Raw genomic sequence first — 20,684 nt, forward strand, 5'->3', positions numbered from 1 at the left:
AGCGAAAAAATGTTTCAATTTTCCAATAAAATCCTTTTGTAAGCCAGAGCTTTTAAAAATGTCACAAACACAGCTGTGCGGAGGACGCAGAGAGCTCTGTACCTATGACCATGAGACTGGCCTTGGAGAGTTCTTAGAACAATAATGCCACCCTGGAGTGAAAAGAAGAGGAAAAAGAGGATAAGCAAAAGCAATGTCCTTTCATCATTAATCTAACCTAGTTGAGCACTCCCTGCCATTTCCACCCATCTCAGTTCATCTGGAGCCCCTGCCTGGTCTGCGAAGCCCATTGACCAGTCATAAGCTGTTATTGGTTATTTTCAGGTGCATAAATAGATGAAATTAGAGGTCTAAAATTGAGATTTTAGCAACACAGGCAATCTTAGATAGGGAAAGCCAGAAAGGAATAGCTTTGTTTACTTATTGAAGAAATTACAGCATAAGAGGTATATATTTTAAATTGGCTATTTTTCTCAGAGAGGAGCATTACATCAGTTCAATCAGTTAAAATATATATATATATATGTGTGTGTGTGTGTGTGTGTGTGTATATATATATATATATATATATATATATATCAATAAAGTAACAGTAACAGGAAGTAACACCCATCCTCCCTTTAGTATTAGTGCTCCATTTAATAGCAATTAAATGGTCAGAATATGAGAAGTGTGAAATAAAAATCTTTCCCCGACTCCTATTAATAACAAGCTGGGAAGTGAAACAGCCATACAGGCAGCCCTTGGCTGACTCAAGGGACAAGGTTCTAAAGAGAGCTTATCAGGATGGAAGTTCAGGTGCTTCCCTGAAGACCTTGGCAGAGCTCTGGAGCACAGGAAGCCCCAAATGATCTGATCCAAAATCATCGACACTTAGCTCTGATCAGCCAATGGGTTTAATCCTCCCAGGAAGTATTACAAAACAGTCACCCTAAAGAAAGCTCCAATCAGTGATATGAAAGCAAGTGGACACACCCGTCCGTACATGTGTATGTGCATGCATGCGTGTGTGTGTGTGTGTGTGTAAGAGGGTGATGCAAAAGTCACTATGGGCTCTTCAACTAGCCCCAGAAGTCTCCTCCCTGCTTCTTCATATCTACACCTGAAAGTAAAACTAGCCACATAGGCTAGCCTCTTATATTCTCTGAAATTATTCTGTAATTTTAGGAATATTCTTATTTTTAAATGTCTGGTCCTAACTGGCTCCTTCCACTCTAAAAACCAATGTTTACTTGCATATTTGGATCTCCCATTTCAGATAAGAAAGGCAGAGGGCAGGGAATAATCTACTCTTGAAATATGTGAAACCAGGTCCCACCAGAGAATTGAAAACCTGTTGAGTTATAGCTTGTCTATCCCCACAACCAAAAAAAAAAACAAAAACAAAAACAAACAAACAAAAAAACTAAGTAATAAGTAATGTTGAAATTGTGAATCCAACATTAAGGCAGTTTATATTTTACTTGAAACAGAAGTGATTTTAAGCAATCTTCCAGGCATTAGAAGAAAAGGTTAGTAGTTCAATGATTTTCTAAGTTTCAGACAAGGAAAGGTATCAAACTATATCCTGTTTCTACCCACATTCAACAATGTCTGGCCTAAGAGTCTTAGGCTTATGGTACTGATAACAAATAGCAGAAATTAAAAAAAAAAAAAAAAAAGTTTTAAAGTTACTAGATCCTAGGGGCCTTTGGACTTTTTTATAAAGTTGACTCACGACTTTTTAGCTTTCTCCACTAGGGCCAGAGATGGCAAAAGGAAACTAGGTTCTTATCACACCTGTAATAAATTTTTTTCTGTAAACACAAGATTAAAAATATTGTAAATATTGTTAATTGTATTTGAGATGCCAATTCAAAGCATAGTTATGGCAGTTTATAGGTAACTTTAAAGGAAGCCAGCGCCTTTGTAAAAACCAGTTTTTTGATATGGATATCCTTGATATCTATCCCCAGAGAGAAAAGAGACATGCATCAACTTAATTTAAATACACTGAAATAGTTTGGTATATCAGATTAAACATTTTGATGAACTGAACCAAATTTAAATGGCTAAAAGAACTAAGTGTTGAGTTGTTTAACTAGAAAGTCCATTGGGAGGAGAGACCTCAGACTTGGGAGTGGGGAGGGCAGTGTCTGCTGGCTCATGCTTTTTTCTCCCATCTCTCCATAGCACTGCCCAATGTCAGTTGCATCCTCAGGCTGGCTCTAGTCATGACTATGAGATAGGTGTCAGAGATAGAGGTCAAGTGCTTCCTCTTCCATATCCAGAGTGCATGCCTCTTCCCCGTGTCCCAAGCTAGAATCCTGAGCATGTCTCTGATTAGAGCGGTTTACGTTCCATGCTCAATCCCTAATTAACGATGGTGGCCAATTGGCCTATGCCAATCAGGGTGCGGTCTGGAGCTCGGGGTGACATCATTTCCCAAGAAGGACATAAATTATGTGGAAGATAGGTAGATACTAGTAGGAAAATTGGGGAAAGGGAAGAAAGAATACTGGGTGTTCACTACGTGAACGTCTGGCCTCAAAGACAAGAGCAAGCCCCAATTTTACTGAAAATTACTGTTGGTATTACTAATAAGAAAACAGTTTCCAGATTACAAACTAACAACAGTAACAACAACAAAATTCCAATGCCAGTATGTTTCTTTTATTATTAGTTTTGTGTTTGACTTAAGATGGTTGAATGATTTCATTTTCATTTATAAGCATTACATTAATTCCCATGCAAACACCCAAGACTGCATATGCCTGATTTCAAATGGCCAAAATTGAACCAGTAAGTCTGGACATTCGAGATCGAAACCAAAACGTTGCTTGATCTTCCCAGTAGTAGACATCATGGTCATCCTTTGAAAAATCAGCAGACCCTGCCCTCTCAAACACCAGGCTGCCACATGTCCATACCAAAACAGAGAGCTAATGCTTTATGGCACCTAAGCCTGGCAAGTCACTTCATTCATGAAGACAGGGCACCTCAACACCTAGGTTTCCACCCTACAGACATGTCCTGGTTCCCACTCAATAGCAAAATCTGCTGATTTTGAACAGGCATAGTGGCATCTTCTACTTGGGGATTATGAATCCTTCCTGCCAGTTTTCTTTAAAACTCTCAGCAGAAGCAAAGAGATCTTACAAAAAAGCTTAGCTCTCTAAGCCAAAAGAAATACATACAAAAACTCCTATTCAATCCAGCTTCAGATAAAGTCACTTGGCAGGTATAAAGCTTTAAAAATTTCTCTCAGTGAATACCAAGGGCGAAACGGGACCCCAAATTAAAGGAAAACTAAACGAATGTAAAGAATCCTTCTACTGATTGAGAGAAATGAAAAGATGACAGCATTTCAACAGTGGATGTCAATTTATATTGAAATACACACACTGGAACTCTGACAATGGCAAAGATTTCATTAGTGCAAATAACAATTATAATGGTATGTTCTTTAACAGGATTTAAATAAGGCTTCAAATAATTAACACACACGAAAACTACCACTTGGAAACCTTAATTCTGTTTGGAAAGTTGTCAAACACACCCTCCAAACCATCCAAAGTTCTGATCTGAGGACAATTACATTCAGTGAAGTTGCTCCAAAACACAATTTGTAGTATTATCACTTTCAAAGTCTACCTTGTTTAGTGGAAAAGGGAAAACTACTCTGGCCACTGGTCAAAATAATTCAATCCAGCTAACACGCCAGGTAGCTCCCAGGTTCAGATGATTCTCGAATATCTGTAGGAAAAAAAAACAACCGAAACAAAAAATAATAGAATCCTTATGTCAGAAAAAGATTGTTTCCCCATCCCTATTAACAAATTTGTACAAAGTACAAAACAGAAAAAAGCAAGAAAATTCATGGGCATTTTCACCTATGGCTCAAGTTCTTAAAAAACAAAAACGAACTATGTGACAATAACTATAAAAAGTAAACAACAAAAACGGAGGCAGAATATGAAATAGTAATATACTGTTTCAGAGCCTGCACCATCCTGCAGAAACAGGAGACTTAAAATGTGTTCTTAACAGATCCAATCTCGGCTGGATATGTAAAAAACGAAAAGACAGCATCACAAACCGCACGACACATTATAAGAGTTTTAGAATCAGGAAACAAAACAAAGTCAGCAAAATGCTCAAAAAAATTTATCATCGATTCTGAAATGGGGCCTCGTGACATCATCGGGGTTAATAAAAACAGAGATGGACTTCCCCGGGTTCTCAGTCACTAGCTGCTGCAGTTTTTTGGCCAAACGGTCATCAGGCTGGTTGGGGTCCCCTCCGTCGGACTGCGGGGAGGGGATGCTGGTGGTGCTGCCCCGCCTCTGGAGCTCCAGCGTCAGCCGGTTGGCTGCCTTGACGTGCTCGATGGCGGTGCGCAAGTGCTCTGCGGGGTCCGAGCGGACGGAGGAGAGCTTCCGGGCATGGAGCATGACTGTCTCCTCCGAGAGGTGCTCCAGCATGTTGCACTGAGGGATGAAATAATTGGGGCACATCTTGTTGACCAGACAGTGTTGCAGGTCATCGATGAGGCCCAGCAAGAAGTGGGCTGCATAGTCTTCTTGAGCCAAGTAGTTGGCAGGAAGTCTGTCACAGGCCCAGAGCATCATGCTCCGCAGGTGATAGGGGCTAATAGCCTTGGGTCTGGACAGGAGTTTAATGATGATGGCTTTGCAAGCCTGGTAGGCCTGCATGAGGCTGCTAGAGATGCATTTCTTCAACTGCACCTCGCTCCTGGCAAAGGACAGCCGCCATTCATTGTCCTTCTTACCCTTGTAGGAGCAAGCAGGCACCAGGTAAAACCCACTAATGACCTCTTCCTCAGTGATCTTCCCATCCCAAAAGTGGTTCTCCATGAGCCAGCTCTGGGCCACTGCGGGCCAACCTTTGAAAGACACCACAGGGACAATATCGTACAACATGCGACTGCTCCCCACACCCAGAATGATGGAGATGATGGTTCCATTCTTTTCTACCTTCTCCACCTTTGGCATCCCTCGCTGGGGTTTCTTCTGTATCTCTGATAAGACGATGCTGATAGAATCATAGAACCAGTCAGCCACTTTGGTTGGGGAGAAGAAGTAGTTGGTGGCACCATTGATGTGATCTACAATGGTACAGCAGTCCTTCCATTTAGTGATCGTACCCTCGTCAAAGAGCCGAAGGCTCAGCCAAGAGTGGCACAGGGCTGAGTGGCGCATATCGAGTGTCACAGGCTGATTACGGTCATGTAGCTTAAGGGCTGGCACCAGAAGGGTGAAGTCCATGTCGTAGTCAGTCCCCCGGGCATAGACATTAAGCTCATCTAAGTCCAGGTCCACCACACCTTCCCGGACGCCTCCAGAGAGCAACAGGTACTCATTGGCCACTGGAAGTTTTTGGTCCAACTTTTGCACCATTCCTAGAAACAGAAAAAGAAAGCACTATTACCGGAAGCACAGACACAAATTCTTATGCATCAATATAAAAGGTGCCGAGCTTACAAACACCACTCTTCATTATCAGTACAAAACCAGATCTCACGCTCCTGCAGAGACCCAGCTAACAGCACTTTGTTCTTTCTCCTCGGTGCTAGAATCCATCCTTTTCCAAGTGGGAGAATTATGATAGATTTTTCTCTCACAGTGAAAACAGAATCTTTTTCAATCATAAACCAGGGCTCCTCTTGCCCTAGTCATCACCTTGGTTAACGGTACTGCCATCCACTCACTCAGTCAACCAGGCTGAAAACCTCAGTAAGCTTCAGCTCTTTTTTTCCCTGTTGTCTATCTCTATTGCCATTATATAAAGCCAGGCTTGTTCATCTCTTGCCAAATCAGTCTCCCTCCCCCAGGCACTCCTTGCTTAAAACCATTCTCTATAAGAGCCATTCTCAATGTGGGCTGTGGACGTTGAAAGTGGGACACTCTCAGGGGGCAGTGAGGTCATAATTCTTTTCATAATAATACTATTGCATCGTTTGCTTTTTCCACTGTGTTGACACTTGAACTGATGGTACAAAAGCAATGGAGGACAAACTTGCTGATGCTTTAATTAAATCAAGACAGAGGCATGAAACTGCACGGGCAGTCACTGCATTCTTTACTGCTGACACACACTAGCATTGATAAAAATACAGTTTCACTTAAGAAAATCCTTAATGAAAAAAAGGATTCATTTTATTAAATCACAACTCTTGAGCCACTTTCTTATATTCTGTGTGAAGTAATGAGAAGTAACCATAAAGCTCTTCCTCTTCATATTTAAATACAAAAGATGTCTTTAAAAAAAGCATTCATGTGACTGAGTTGTGGACTAAATCAGCTGCTTTGTTCACGGAACATTTTTACTTTAAAGAACAATTGATATAATATAGGTATTCAGACCTGGGTACTTGATAGACACTTGCCGTAAAAAGTGACCACAATGAGCTTGTTTTCATGAAAACAAATGAAATACCTATTGTCAATGTAAAAATTGGAGCTTTCGAGAAGAAATTAAATTTGAGAAAACTCATCTCCTGCACCATGAACTTAACGCCTTCTCAAATCACATACTTTTCTGATGACATTGGTGTTAATGTAACAAATGTGATTTTTTTGATGACATTGTGAGCTCTTTGAGAATGAGAATCAGGTCTCAAATACGGATTAAGCAGGCATAAGGGTCTGCACCCAGGAGGCACACAACTGAAGCTATGATTGAATGACAAAGGAATAGGTGGAATTAATAAAGTTTAAACATGAAGTGCTTAAATGAAAGCTAGACATAAATGACTGTTCTACGAACAACATACATTTACAGCCCCTGCCTCCTGTTTTTTATTATACATTTACTTGTGCTTCATCATCTGACAATCTACCAGCATCACTCTCTGTAACTTAAACTTTTCCCCAAAGATAGCAAAGAACTACCACAAACCACAATTCCATTATTCACTGTAATTACCTTTAATCGACATACTTTGTTATTCATAGGACAATCTCAAGGCAAATAAATAAACCATGTTTATGTGTTTATGCTACCACTATATCTCAGAACCTAACACTCATTTATAAAAATATCCTCTTTTCCATTCTTTAAAATGCTATTTTTCAAACCACGTTAACCATTTCTTTCCATACAGATTGGAATACAACAAGCTATCACTTTCTTTTTAAAGCAACCAATGAATTATCCACCATTACAGAGTTAACAATTCATCAAAAAGAAAATCCAGTGTATCTGATTTTTTGGGCTGTTTCTCACACAAACTGTGCTGTGCCACCCAGATCCCTCTTCAATAAGGGACTTCTTGTCTCAGCTGCTAGGAGTGCTGTCAGCGCAATCCCTTAAGGATTGTCTCAGCTACAAAGAGCCACCTCAACCAAGGTCATGTCCTGTGGTTGGGGTAGGGATGGAGGGTACACATCCGATAACTGATCAACGCGGGAGTGCCCCAGTTTAGGATATATATTCTGAAGAGTCATTTGAATCCAGAGTTCCCAGAGGGGTCAGCTAAGACTGAACTGGGTCTACAGGGAAACCCAGCTTCTCCCTCTGCCCGATTCTGCTTCCATCTCCTCCTTTCCACTAGTGTTGATCCCAAGGGTGCTCCTTAATAAATATCAGGAACTGCTTCCAGAGGAACCCAATGTAAGACACTAACATACTACCCAAGCGAAAACAACCTTCACTACAAATCAGCATGGAAAATTCATTTTCCTGTTAAAAGTGTTTTTTAGAAGCCAGGCTTAGCAAATTATATAAACACCAAGACAAAGATTCGTTTTGCAATTGTCATTCTGTTTCAGTATTAACCTCATCTTTGCAATGTTGTAAATACCACCACCCCAAGTTGCAGCTTCACTATAGAAAGATAAGACTGACTTCTCAGAAGCCAGAGTGGGTTGTGAAAATTGTTTTCACTATTTTATAGACTTATACGTAGGTATAATTACTTTAAAAGAGAAACATTTGATAATGAAATTATTTACTCATCGTTATTTCAAATATTCTTTCATTCTAGCATTTGGAGTACCATAAACATAAATGGTTAGTAAATAAGATCTGAACTGATTGGAAGCAGTATAGTCATTTGAGTACAACACTGCTGTCCCCTCTTGGCATAAATAACTCAATAATCTACACATCTTTTTGCATAGATAGGATTGAACTGGCTCTGAGCACACTAGCTAGAACCTGTCTATACAATCAGAATAACCTGTGCATTAACAGGCTAGAAATAATTTGTTTATAAACATGCCTCTAAATTTTGCCTTGGGTTGTCACAATTTTCTTTGGATAGTCATAGATAAGAAAAGCTAAAACTGTCTTCTGCCCTCTGCTGGATTAAAGAAGTTATAGTTTCACTTGTTGCTATACTACACACTAGACTATTCCTTTCCTCCCAAATGCTGCTTAGATACTGGGTTAAAATGTTGGCTAAATGCTAATATTTAGGAATCAGAGTAATTTGAACACTTCCCATTCTTTTAAAGTGCAGAGAGAACTTCTGCAGCAAAGAGAAGATGGCGGAGGCTCATTTGCCGAGCTCCTAGAAGTTAGAAACCAAGTCCCTAAAGCCACAGTGTCAGGGAACCTAATCCCTTGTGATATCCACATTTACATTTAGCCTGCCAGAACCTGTTAGTCTGCAGTTTTACAAATGATTTGGTAACACAAATTGGAGCCTTCCCCAGCATTACACAAACTCGAATGCCCTTCTTGAAAACTTTTCTGGGCTAAGTCGAAGTGAAAATAAGCTGACATCAGCTATCACAGCAGATGGGTTGCCATGCAACTAAAACACAGCCAGGGGCTGGGAGGGAAAAGGAGGAGAAAGAAAATTCAATTGTATACTTTAACTGTAGGCATCAGTTCCAGTAAATGCCAACTCTAAATTGACCCAAGGATTTTTGTGTAATTGCAGGAGGGTAAGATACAGTGACTCTGGCTGTTTAGCTATTAGTAAATTATCCGAAGTCATGAGTGGAAATGAAAGGATGATGCACATTTACCACTGAGCTTGTCAGCAGCAAAGAAAAGGAGGAATGGAGAAAGAGCTTATTGCTCGAGTGGGTCTCTCCTTTTCTTGGAAGCATTGGCATATACCTGTTCTTAAAACACAGAGTAAAACTGCCTCAATTCCTGTAACTGATTCTTTGATTTCAGTTTATTTCATAGTTCCTGCTTAAGAAGACCCTAATATTACTGGAGCCTTCAGTTGAAGGAATGAGTTCGATATCACCCACTTAGTTCTTTGCTGATTCTCTTTAGAATATCTAGTGCAAAATGCAACTCTGTCCCTGACTCCATTATATTCTAGTGAATAAAACTTTATCACATTGCACTGATTTCAAATTACTAACCTCCATCACTCAAACACAGAATGCGATTCCTAACAACAGTGCACAAGAACTAGGTATCACTTGAACTCACGCAGGTGGTTTAATAAATACTAAGTAGATAAGTGAAGTCAGTACTTGTACAGATTCCTTAAAACAAATCAAGACAAAAAAATTTTCATCTATGTTGATGGGAGAAAGATCTATTTATCAAAGAGTAAAACTTTTATAATTAAAGCTACAGAACTAGATAAATTCTCAATATGTGTGTCTTTATGTATATAAAAGATTCCTATGTAGATTAAAAAAAGACCTGAATATCTCAACAATAATTGTTGTTTCATAAAAAAGTATCATCTCTTTTGTCCCAACTTATGTGACGCACCAATAACCGTGCCTCATTATGCCAATGATTCTTAACAGTACAAAGGACACAGAAAGGACAACGTTGACAATATCCTTCTGTGATTCTGATCCATCCCCTAGGGAGGCAGTCTCCTTGGTTGTTAATAAAGGACATAAAACCTTCTTATAAAGTATTATGATTTATGCTTCAAGGGAGTGAATGTTTTTGCAAAGCTTACCTGACAGTCTGAGAAACATTCCAACAAGTAGACATGGCTATCTTCTAACAAAGTCGCCAGTCCATGGGATTTTTAATGACCCCAGTTTGCGGGAGATTTTTAACATTTCCCGCATTCATGGCCAGAAATCATATATATGAAGTCCCTCATTTTATAAGTGAAAAAAGCTGAGGTTCGAAAAGGAGAAAGAACTCATTCAAGGTCACACAGCCCTAGTGACAGATTAACAACACTGTCCTATTCCGACATTTGCAGCAAAGGTCAGAATGGCACATACATACCGTTCTCCCTATGACACAATGACCCAACTTGCCATGAATGTAGAATGGCTTAGCAAGGAAGTAGCAGAAGTCTCAAGGCACAGTGCCAGCTTTGTGCTTTCGTTCGTCACAGCTTTAGTGTGACCTTGGAAAAGCAGCAGGACATATCTGCTATCCACATTTATCACAAGAAAGAATGGACATGATCTGACTTGCAAGAAGCTATTAGTACTATATTCCCAAATAAATATACTACTATATACAGGAAACACAGAATTAAGATACCAAGAGAACATCCCAGCTTTTCAATAATCTGCTGGGTGATCATTAACAATTATAGTAATACGTTTTATAAATCAAAGAGTCTGTTTTATTTGGCATAATTTCTGAGATAACTGCATGTAATTGTATTTAAATCTTTTAGAAAACTGATTAATCCGTGTATGGTAACAATCTACTGGTCAAATATATGTAGAGCTAGAACTGATTCAAAGATGCCTCCTCAAAGACGTCTTCCTTGCTCTTTTCCCATTTTGACACTAATATACATACAAGAGCATTGGAGTCAGAATAAGACAGCTTTGGGTTTAAATCCTGGGTTTGTCCTTTCCTACTTAAGTAAGACTGTCACATTATTTAACCTCTGTGAGCTTCCAATCCCTCATCTATTTAAAACAAAACAAAACAAAAAAACTATAAAATTGCTCTTATAGAGTTGATATGAAACATCTAAGCACATAGTAGATATTTTGTTCATTTTCCCCATATGTTCTTCCCTTTCTCCAACACCTATCAAACTGGATTAGCCAAACAACACATATTCCCCAGAGCTGTTTTGAAGATTTAACTGAACAAGATAATCTATCTAAATCTTCTAGCACATGTAAGCCATACAAAACACGTTAGATGAAGGGAAATGAATGCAACGTTCTCTCCCTCACCATAACCAGACTGCTGCTAGCCTGGGGAGGGCGGCTCTGGTGGATGTCGTCATCATGTAGCATGGCGCACAGCTCAGCAAGAGGCTCGGCTGGATTCCAGCCCTTTCTTGTTCCCTCAGAACAAGTGTCCCATGCAATGAACCACTTGCACACCTGTGTGAAGGGTCCTGATCTGAATTCTTACATCAGCACTCTCCATACCTATTTTTGCAGGGGGCTGTATTCATGGCTTATTTTCACTCCTACAGGAGATAACAATATAAAGCATTTGGCACAGTTACTGGCAAAGAGGCTCAGCAAATGAAAAATATTATCATGGTCAATAGCCTATTTTATTACTGCAGTGACTAATATAGACCTTGGGGTTAGAAGGCAACTGCTTTTTGAGTGTATCATTTGTTTTAACCAACCTGAATACCTTATTAACTATAACCCAGGGATTATGTAATTTGCTACATGGCATAATATGAAATACTGTCTGCATATGTCCATAAAATCATTTACTAATAATCCAAAAGTCAGACTGAGAACAAAAAAAGCCTCTAATTTATTTGTGACCTTCTTTCTTAAAAATTAAAACTAAAGTTCTAAAACTTGGCAGGCTTCGTCAAAATTTACTAAGGTATTTTGAACAGAATGAACATGAGTTATGAGTTAGTCCTGGATTCAAGTCTAATTCATTCATGAGCAACACAATTAATGACTCTGGGCTTCAGTTTCCTTAAATGAAGTTGGAGGATAACAACTAAAAAGTTGGTTGGGTGGCCACAGGAACGAAACAAGAAAATGCACACCAAGTTACTTAGCGTGCGGTCTGGTGCTTGCTTACTTGGTAGTCAATAAACGGACATGGGTTCTGGACACGTGCATGCACACACGTTATCAATACATTTTCCCACCTACTAAATCTAGCCCTTTCCTTTCTTTTTAGTTCTTAAAAAAAGAACTGCCAATCGGAACTTACTGTCAAGACTCAAAGGAACTGTAATTAGCCCCACTTGGCAATTTCCCCCAGCCCTAATGACGCGAAAGCTACATTTTCAATTTACAGGAGGAGAGTTCACGTTAGAAGGCTCATTCTTGAAAGATAAAAACAACAAAGTGAAAAGCAAGAGTAATGTCAATATGGTATCAAGTGGCTACATCAGGATACAGAAATGTATCGGTGATGACCAGATTACTTCTCCTGATCTTCAAAAGCAAGAAACTTGCGATGGAGATGTTCAGAATTAAGTCAACTATATACCAATCACCTCTGTCGGTGACAGCTGAGTGCGATTTACATTCCTTTCTCATTTGGTGATGTATATGTACCATTCTCATATCTAAACAAAGTTAATAATAATTCCTTATTATTATAAATTTCACTTGACTTTACCTCTTCCTAATATATGTAAATACATGAAAATGTTGCAGGTGTGTGTGGAGGAGACACTGTTGATGCCCTACTCTGCGTCCCAGGCCTGACTTTGACTTCACTTGAAGCTATAGTAGGCAGTTTCCTGCAAGCTGCCAGCCTCCCTCCTCAAGGCCAGGGATTCTGCTCCTTTGCCTGAGGGCTGTCTCTGTTCCAGGAACTACCAGGAGGCTCAGGGGAGTTAATGCAGAACTGATATCGCTGGGGACAACCCTCCAAGGGTGGAGGGCAGGAGTCAGTGGAAAAATGCCCCAGACTCTCCAGACTCTGGTGGAACAATTCCAAGGTGGGTTCAACACAACTTCCCAGGGGTTCCCACAAGATTAATGTACTCATTTGCTCATAACAGACCCTTTATTGACCCTTTATTTCTTCTCTGTTTCAATTGCCCTACTCCCTCTTGTGCTTATTAGTATCACTTCTCAAATGAACTAGCACACCAAGGTGGTTCTTGTTTCTCAGACTCTGTGTGTGTGTGTGTAGTAGTAGTAGTGGTAGTAGTGGTAGTAGTGGTGGTGGTAGTAGTAGTAGTAGTAGTAGTAGTAATAGTGCTAGACAGGCTCGTCTCTACTAAATTCTGGATAGAATCCAAACATCTCACACATGTAATTAGCCATGAAAACAGAAGTATAAGCCAATGATACTGAATGACTTGCTCTTTCCCACATCGAGTCATTGATCTGGTATACGCAACTTATAAAACTAGATGTAAGCACTGTTCTCAAAAAAGAGTTCATCGGCTTTCTCCAATCAACACACATGTTTTCCAGGGCGTTTACAGTTAGCACTTTCCCTATTTATTGTTTTGTTAATATACCAATTCTCCTCATTTCCCAAAAGACATCCTAAATCTTCACTAAATTCTGGAGAACTCTGGAGAACTCTGGAGACATAAAAATCCATACATTACTTAAAGATAGGCATTTCTTCCTCCAATTACAAAGAAAACAATGGGAACAAAGTTTGAGGAGAAAAAGTGAAAACATAGATGAGCCTGGCTTCCGGGTTTACTGCAGGAACCAAGCTTCAGAGTGACAGGTTGTTCAAATAGACCCTCCTCATTCGGATGTAAACGTCTCAAGCCAATTTCAAAGACCAAAATGCCATTTCTCATTTAGCCTATGTTTGGGATTATTCTGCCTCTGTTTCTCTAAATCGTATGGGGAAAAAAATCCAAATATATTTAATCTCTCCATTCAATGACCTTTATCCATACTTTCTTTAGTGTAGTGCTTAGACCAATTATCAATTATTTGTTGATCTGTTGGTGTCTCTCTGTCTGATGACCTGTGGACTATGTCCTAACCATAACAGAAGTCAGTTGAATGAATGAGTAGATGGTTATAGCCTAAGACAGAGAATCTTCCAGGATGGAAAATGTCAGGGTGATATACTTAGGTGTCAATCTGACACTGTCATTTCCAGACATGATGAAAGACTCCAGAGCCACTATACCTGCAAGCAAGGAAATCATATTACATTCTCAGAACATATGAAAAGGAGAAGCTAAGAACCTGCTAATGAGCTGACTATAAACTATACGGTAACTATACAAAGGCATTCCTCTTGTTCTTTGAGAATAATTTAACTCTAGTACATTCCTCAAAGCACTAATTTTCAGCCAACAATCATAACTAGAGATTAGGAGAAAAACTACTATATAATTATAATGTGATCTAGGATGAAAGTCTAATACCTGATACTTTTTTTAAAAAGATTATGAAGGTGCATTTTTAATTTGATGCTCCAAAACAGAGCTTTATAGATGCCACCTTACTAAGCAATTTCCAACAACTGCCAGGAGATGGCACTCTCACTCCATTCATTTACTAAGAGATTCTAGCAGGGCTCTAAAGACATGAAATCCTAGAATGAAAGCTCTGGGGAAATAGAGGCTTAAGCAAAGAGATAAGACTCGGTAAGACGATACTAAAAGCATCACCCCAGGGCCTATTTGCCCCCAGGTACAACCACCCTGCGACTAACGACTTTGCCTTTTGGTCTCCCAGAGAAAATCTAGGAATTCAGAGGCTGACAGGCTTTAGAACTAAGTTGAACCAAGACTAAGAAATGCTTTGCCTGAGAAGGTAACATGGCTGACAAGCGAGTCTCAAAGTATATTGAAGAGCTGGTTGCAGGACAGAGTTTCAGCTCTCATTTGCTGCAGCTGAGATGAAAAAAATCACGAACAAAGCCTCAGGTATCAAGAATAAGGAAGACAAAAGGCAGAGGAAGTAGTCCTTGAAGTTATGAGGTTAAGGCACTACTCTTTCTGCAAAACTGTTTAATTCTGACTACAAATAAATACATTAAAAGATTTTAAAAGCCAAGACGATTAATAAAAAGGAAATTGATTTTTTTTTTATCTGACTTCAATCAATAAACTCAAAACAAACATTGCTTTATACTGTATGATGCTTTGCAGTTCCCAGAGAATGGTCATTTTCTCATTTGTTCCCAGCAATAATTCAGTGAAGGTCATTGTAGTTCTCATTGCACAGATGTGGAAACCGAGGCTCTTGATGGCTGACTAGGCCAAATAAGTGCACGAAATAGCCACATAGTTCTTTGGCTTAAACTAGATTAAAAAGTAGTCTGACCACACACAATTATTTTGAAGGAAGCGTGTGTCGCTTGGATTCTTCATCAGGTTATTTGTTCCTTGCAGGATGGGCAAAAAAGGGCAAAAAAGGGCAAGAAAGGGCTCTAAATGCAGTGGGCTCTGCCAGCGGCAATCTACAGATGGTCAACCTCTGGGTCTCAGTTACAACTAGACTCAAGGGATATTTGATAAGCTTCGTTCCTTATCTATACCAGCAAAATAAACACATATCATTTCTAGACAATAACTTATCTTTAAGTGTCAAGACAATAGTTATTAATCAATCTTCCATATAGCTCAATGTTGTAATACCTAATACATCAATAATGAGAGCTTATATTGTCTCTATCTTCATCCAAAAAAATAAATGTTATTTCAAAATCTAATATCCTCAATCAAGTTTCCGAACAACAAAGTAGTAACATCTTAAAATTCTGCTTTTTCAAAAGACAGCTCAGTGAACAAGTCATGAAAGTTTTCCATTGTATAAAGGTGGAACGTTCCATACAAAATTTCAGATTAGTACAACTAAACTTGTACCTCTAATTTAAGGAAGGACTAAGGGATCAAATAAGTGCTTCTGGGGAAAAACAGACATGGAAAAAAAGTACTAATAGTCTGACAGACAAATAAAGAGCAGAATCTACTTCTGAACCACAGCTGTCTACCTGATAACTCCTTCAGTCTCTGGGTAAAAACATACTTTACTGTTTGGGCTTACAAATGTTCACATCAAAAGAAGTCAGACTTGAAAAAACAACTATCAAAGCCCTGCGGGGAAGTTGGAATTTGCAGTTTAAAATTACAAGTAGATCATTTGAAAGTGGGGCAAACTGTTGCAGTGTTTTAGATCCATGCCTGCCCGATACAGAAGAAAAGTCAAAAAGCAAGGAACATGTGTGTGGGGATGAAAAGGGGAATTCAATATTCTAGCCAGAAACTGTGAGCTAAAATGGTGGCTATTAAGGAAGATATAGGAGGGTTGTTTTCTTTTAACTTTATAGCGTTGAAGGATGTTGTCCAAATCAGTTGCCATTCTGTAACTCTTGGACTCCGGGGATGAAGTTTAAGTTGTATGTGTGTACCCCACACAAAAATGAATGAATCATAGACTGCTGGAGCCAGAACTGATTTTCAAGGTCTTATACTCCACCTGACAGGGCCCAGAGCAGATTGATTAAGCCCGAAAGGCAAAGATGCTGGGAATAGAATCCAACATCTTGATCCTCAACCGAGGGTTCTTTCCATTCCACTTGCCTATAACCAAGAGTCTCTAAACAAGGAGTCTGGGGAAAATAGGAGTCACCACATCCCCACTCCAGAAGGACCAAAGCATCATCTTCAAGGAGATGTGTGTTTTAAACCAGCAATGTGAAATGTTTTAAAAACTTGAGATTGTCTGCTCCCTCCCTCAGTTTCAAAGCAGAAAGTTTAATTACGTGGACTCGAGAAAGGCAAAGCTGTCAAGTTAAAGGAAGGGGTTTGCTCTATCAGTAAATCTCTAAAATCTTGAAGAGTCAAGATTACCAGGAAAGACAACTTCGGTGGAACTTTGGAAACACGACAGTAAAATGAGATTCAGAAAAGACAAGACATCTCTCATGCCTCACAACTGGTGGATACATTACTATGTCCAGCCTCTCAGTTATTCATATTGCTTTGGGTGAAAAAGATTTTTTTTTTTTTTGCTGTAGATACTATTTCATACCTTCTATCTCCCTCCACCCAGAAGATAGTGGCTGATTTTTGTCCTCCATTCAATCTTAAACTTGTGCAAAGCAATTGTGTAATCAACCTAGAATCCTTAAGGGTTCTTGGCACCCACACCGCCCCTCACTTGGGAGCACATATGTAGGTCAGTGAGTATCAGCTGTGAAGCTGACTTGGCAGTCAAGCAATAAACCTGTGGTGATGGGCACAATTACAGCTCAGTCTCTGAAACCAAAGATCACACAGTTTGATAGAAGTGTACAATTTCCAAGGCTATCAACTGTCCTGGAAGTGAACTCATATACGATGGATTAAATACAGACACCCGTATTCATACAGTGTCCCTTCCAAAAATCCACTCAGGTTAGGTTTTATAGTTAAGTGGGAAAAAGGCTAAAGGACAAGCATTCTTTTATAAGATGGTGCTGGCTCAAGAAAAGTCATTAAAGGACTCAAACACAAGTGTGGAGTGAATTTGAGACCCAGAAATTCCTATTTTTATGGTAGTGACCAAAATGACACCTGTGCACAGACCCACATCTGGTCGCGAGAGCGGCTTTCTGATGAAAAGTTCCATAAATCCATTTTAAACAGGGGAAGGAAGAGGTGTGGGGAGAAACCCTCCGACAAAACCACAGCCAAGTTCTCAGCATTTCCACTAGAGGTCGTGCCTCCCTAATTTTTCTTTTCAGTTGTTGGGCAGACTTCAACCAAGGAAAGGAAAAGGCCTGATGGTTGGGTATAAGTATTTTAACTTCATACCTAATCGCCCCAATATGCTTTCAAAGTGAGTCACAAATAGATTTGGATTTCAGAGACAGTGTTTCTCACTGGCAAAGCCCAAATGCCCAAGTGCTGTTTCCAGAATCCTATTGAAATGATGGGATGTCATACATTTACTGATAAAATTCCATAGCTGTGGGACGAAAGGGGCATATGAAAAAGAAAGATGCCCGAAGAGATAATGTGATGGAGAGATTACAAATCTAGAATACAGAAGACCCTGAATGTGAACCCTAGCATCGTGATTTATTAATATTAACTATGTGACATTTGGATAAGTTGATTTTTTGAAACTTTAGTTTCCTAATTTTTTTTTTTTAAATGAGGATACCACCTCTTTCAAAAGGCTATTATGAGTCATGACTGAAACAATTACATAAAGCTCCCAACATAGTGTCTGAAACTTTGCAGATGTTGAGAAAATGCAATTTTCTTTTAAAAATAGCATTCTGCTCACACTTCTCTAGGTCAATCAATAACACTGGTTTTTATCTTGTTAATTGGGCATGTGACTTTTTAAAAAATGTTCCAGTATTCATTTATTCAACCATTTCCTTCCCTCCCCTGTTTTCTTTTTCTTTTGATTTTAGTTTCTTCATGCTTTGTAAGTGTCAAGTAATGTGGGTTGAATGAATTAAAGTTCATGACAACTCTGCCAGCTTTGTAAGAAAACGCTTTTAGTGAAAAGTTACTACAAATTACCCGATCGGTAGGAGTAACGAATGAAGGGAAAGGGGAGAAGAGGATGGAAAAGAGAAAAAGACAGATGTACTGATTTTTATGGTCAGTTTTTAATATTATCTTTTCTATTCTCTCATAAATTTGATATATGAGCAAAATGTAGTGAAATCCTGGATACCGAACAGATTGTTTTGCTACCACAGTGGTTCTCTAACTAGCATGCAGAATCATCTGGTGAAATTATTATAAAACAGATTGCTGGTCCTCAGTCCCCAGAGTTTCTGATTCAGTGGGTCTGGGGCAGGCCTGAGAATCTGCATTTCTAACAAGTTCCCAAGTGATTCTGATGCTGCTAGTCCCGGACCACATTTTAAAAACCACTGATTTAGCAGAGCCACAGAATTTACAATTCAACTGTGGGAAAGAAAATGGAATCAGAATTAGAAACCTAGGCTCTAGTCCTGATTTTCCATTAAGTCATCATATGGTCGGTTAGGTCACTACCTGTCACACGTCATTTGCTTACCTGTAAAGAGAAACGTCTGTCTACCAATGAGATCATGAGGGTCAAAAGAGGAACAGGTAAATTAAAACTGAAAAATTAGAAAATGCTCTCTAAGAACAAAGTATTATGATTAGCAATTCCAAGCAGCCTATGATAATTAATGTGAATAGTCAATCTGTGTCAGAGGGTGCCCAGATTTCTGGTCAAGTATCTCTGGGTGGGTCTGTGAGGGTGTCTCCAGGAGAGTTTAGCATTTGAATTGGTAGACTCAGGAAAGCAGACTGTCTTCCTTCCCGATGTGGGACCAGGAGCAGCATCTACACGCCTCCCTCCTCCGCCCCCCAGTCCTGAACAGTACAAGAACAGGGAGGGAGGAGGAATTTGTTCCTTTTTTTCTGCCTCACTGCTCCAGCTGGGACATCTCATCACATCTTCACCCAGATTTATACCACTGGCTCCCTGGTTCTGAGGCCTTTGGACTCAGACCAAATTAAACCACCGGCTTTCCTGGGTCTCCAGCTTGCAGATGACAGATACTGGGGCTTCTCAGCCTCCATAATTAAATGAGCTGATTCCTCACAATAAATCTCTTTTTATATCCTATTGGTTCTGTTTCTCTGGAGAGCTCTAATACACAGAAAATTACTTAAAAGATTTTCTAAAGATTGGTAAGTGATAGTCTTTGGTTCTAGTCTGGGTTCTGCTTCTGGCTCACCCTGGACACATACCTGACCTTTCTGGGTCATAGTTTTCCATCTAGCAAAGGATTTAGAGATAAGATGATTTCTGAAGTCTTTCAAATTTAAAAATGCTATGGTCCTGGGAACAGAACTGGAGCAGGGACTGGGCTCGGGTAGGTAGGTCTCTCAATACAGGAAAAAACCTCTCCCCTCCCAGAGCTGAGGGCAAGCTCTTTTATTGTATCTGCATGGATCACGCAGCAGTAACGTAAGGGTCACAAGCTTTGCCCACACTTCAGCACAGACCAGTTGCAGAACCCATAGGTGTTCCGCGGCTCCCACCAGCCCTCAGCATATGAGTCCTCAAACATTCCAAAACCAAGCTCTATATTGACTATCATAACCCAAAACGGTAAATATGTCATCATTAGACAGGTAATACCAGAGCCTTATACCATCCATTTGGTGTGATAAATGCTTGAGATTCTGTCTCCAAAATGTCCCTTGCATCGTGCCTTCACCACACATGCCACTGCCACTGTGTCACTGTCACGGTCAAGCTCAGGCCCTCACATCTCTAAAAGGGATAGCTATTAACACCTCTTAATTGGACTCTACTCCTCACCACCATCACCCTGCATAAGCTGCCAAAGGAGCTTCTTAAAGGATGACTCTAATCACATCACTTCCCTGCTTAAAATTCTTTGATGACACCCTTATCGCTGCAGTCAAGGCCTCCTACATCCTAAAGTCAAACTCCATTTCTACATTTATCTCACTGCTCCCATATGTCCCTCAGTGGCTCTCGCACCAAAATGCTGCCCCCAAAATATGCTGGTTCCCCAAATATGCCCTGTGCTTTCTGGCTTCCCCCATTTCTTGTTTGCCCTTCATCTCCTGGTGAAATCCTGCCAATTCTACTCCTGAAAGCTTTTGCCTCGTAACCCTCCACAGTTGGAAATAGTTCCTGATTAACCTGACACTGTATGAGATTTATGATGTGACTTGTACTGCAGCTATTTGAGTTCATTCCCTTGTCTCATGTAGGATCATGAGGTTTTGTGAACAGGGAAGAGAGCCTTACTCAGCTGTCTCCCTCCCCCACCCCCCGAGTTCTCTGGGGGTTAGGCTACCGAGATCTAGTCTGAATGGATACAGTCTGTCATTGTAATATGACCTAGCTTGTATGAATTAGCAAATAGTGGAATCATGTCAG

At 39.8% G+C, this 20,684-nt stretch overlaps 1 protein-coding gene across 12 annotated transcripts in view; it reads right to left on the bottom strand.

Annotated features, from left to right (window-relative positions):
• Nucleotides 1-2,630: 2,630 nt before the first annotated feature.
• Nucleotides 2,631-20,684, bottom strand: part of MB21D2 (Mab-21 domain containing 2) — a 98,629-nt gene continuing 80,575 nt past the window's right edge. For all 12 annotated transcript variants that reach the window (XM_039850859.1, XM_039850860.1, XM_039850867.1 and 9 more), the window contains one exon: nucleotides 2,631-5,401. In XM_039850859.1, coding sequence (XP_039706793.1) covers nucleotides 4,137-5,401 — 1,265 coding nt within the window. In that variant the 3' untranslated portion in view covers nucleotides 2,631-4,136. The remainder of the gene's footprint in view (nucleotides 5,402-20,684) is intronic.

The sequence above is a fragment of the Pteropus medius genome, unplaced genomic scaffold (genome assembly GCF_902729225.1).
Source record: "Pteropus medius unplaced genomic scaffold, Ma_sr-lr_union100, whole genome shotgun sequence".
Lineage (NCBI taxonomy): Eukaryota > Metazoa > Chordata > Mammalia > Chiroptera > Pteropodidae > Pteropus > Pteropus medius.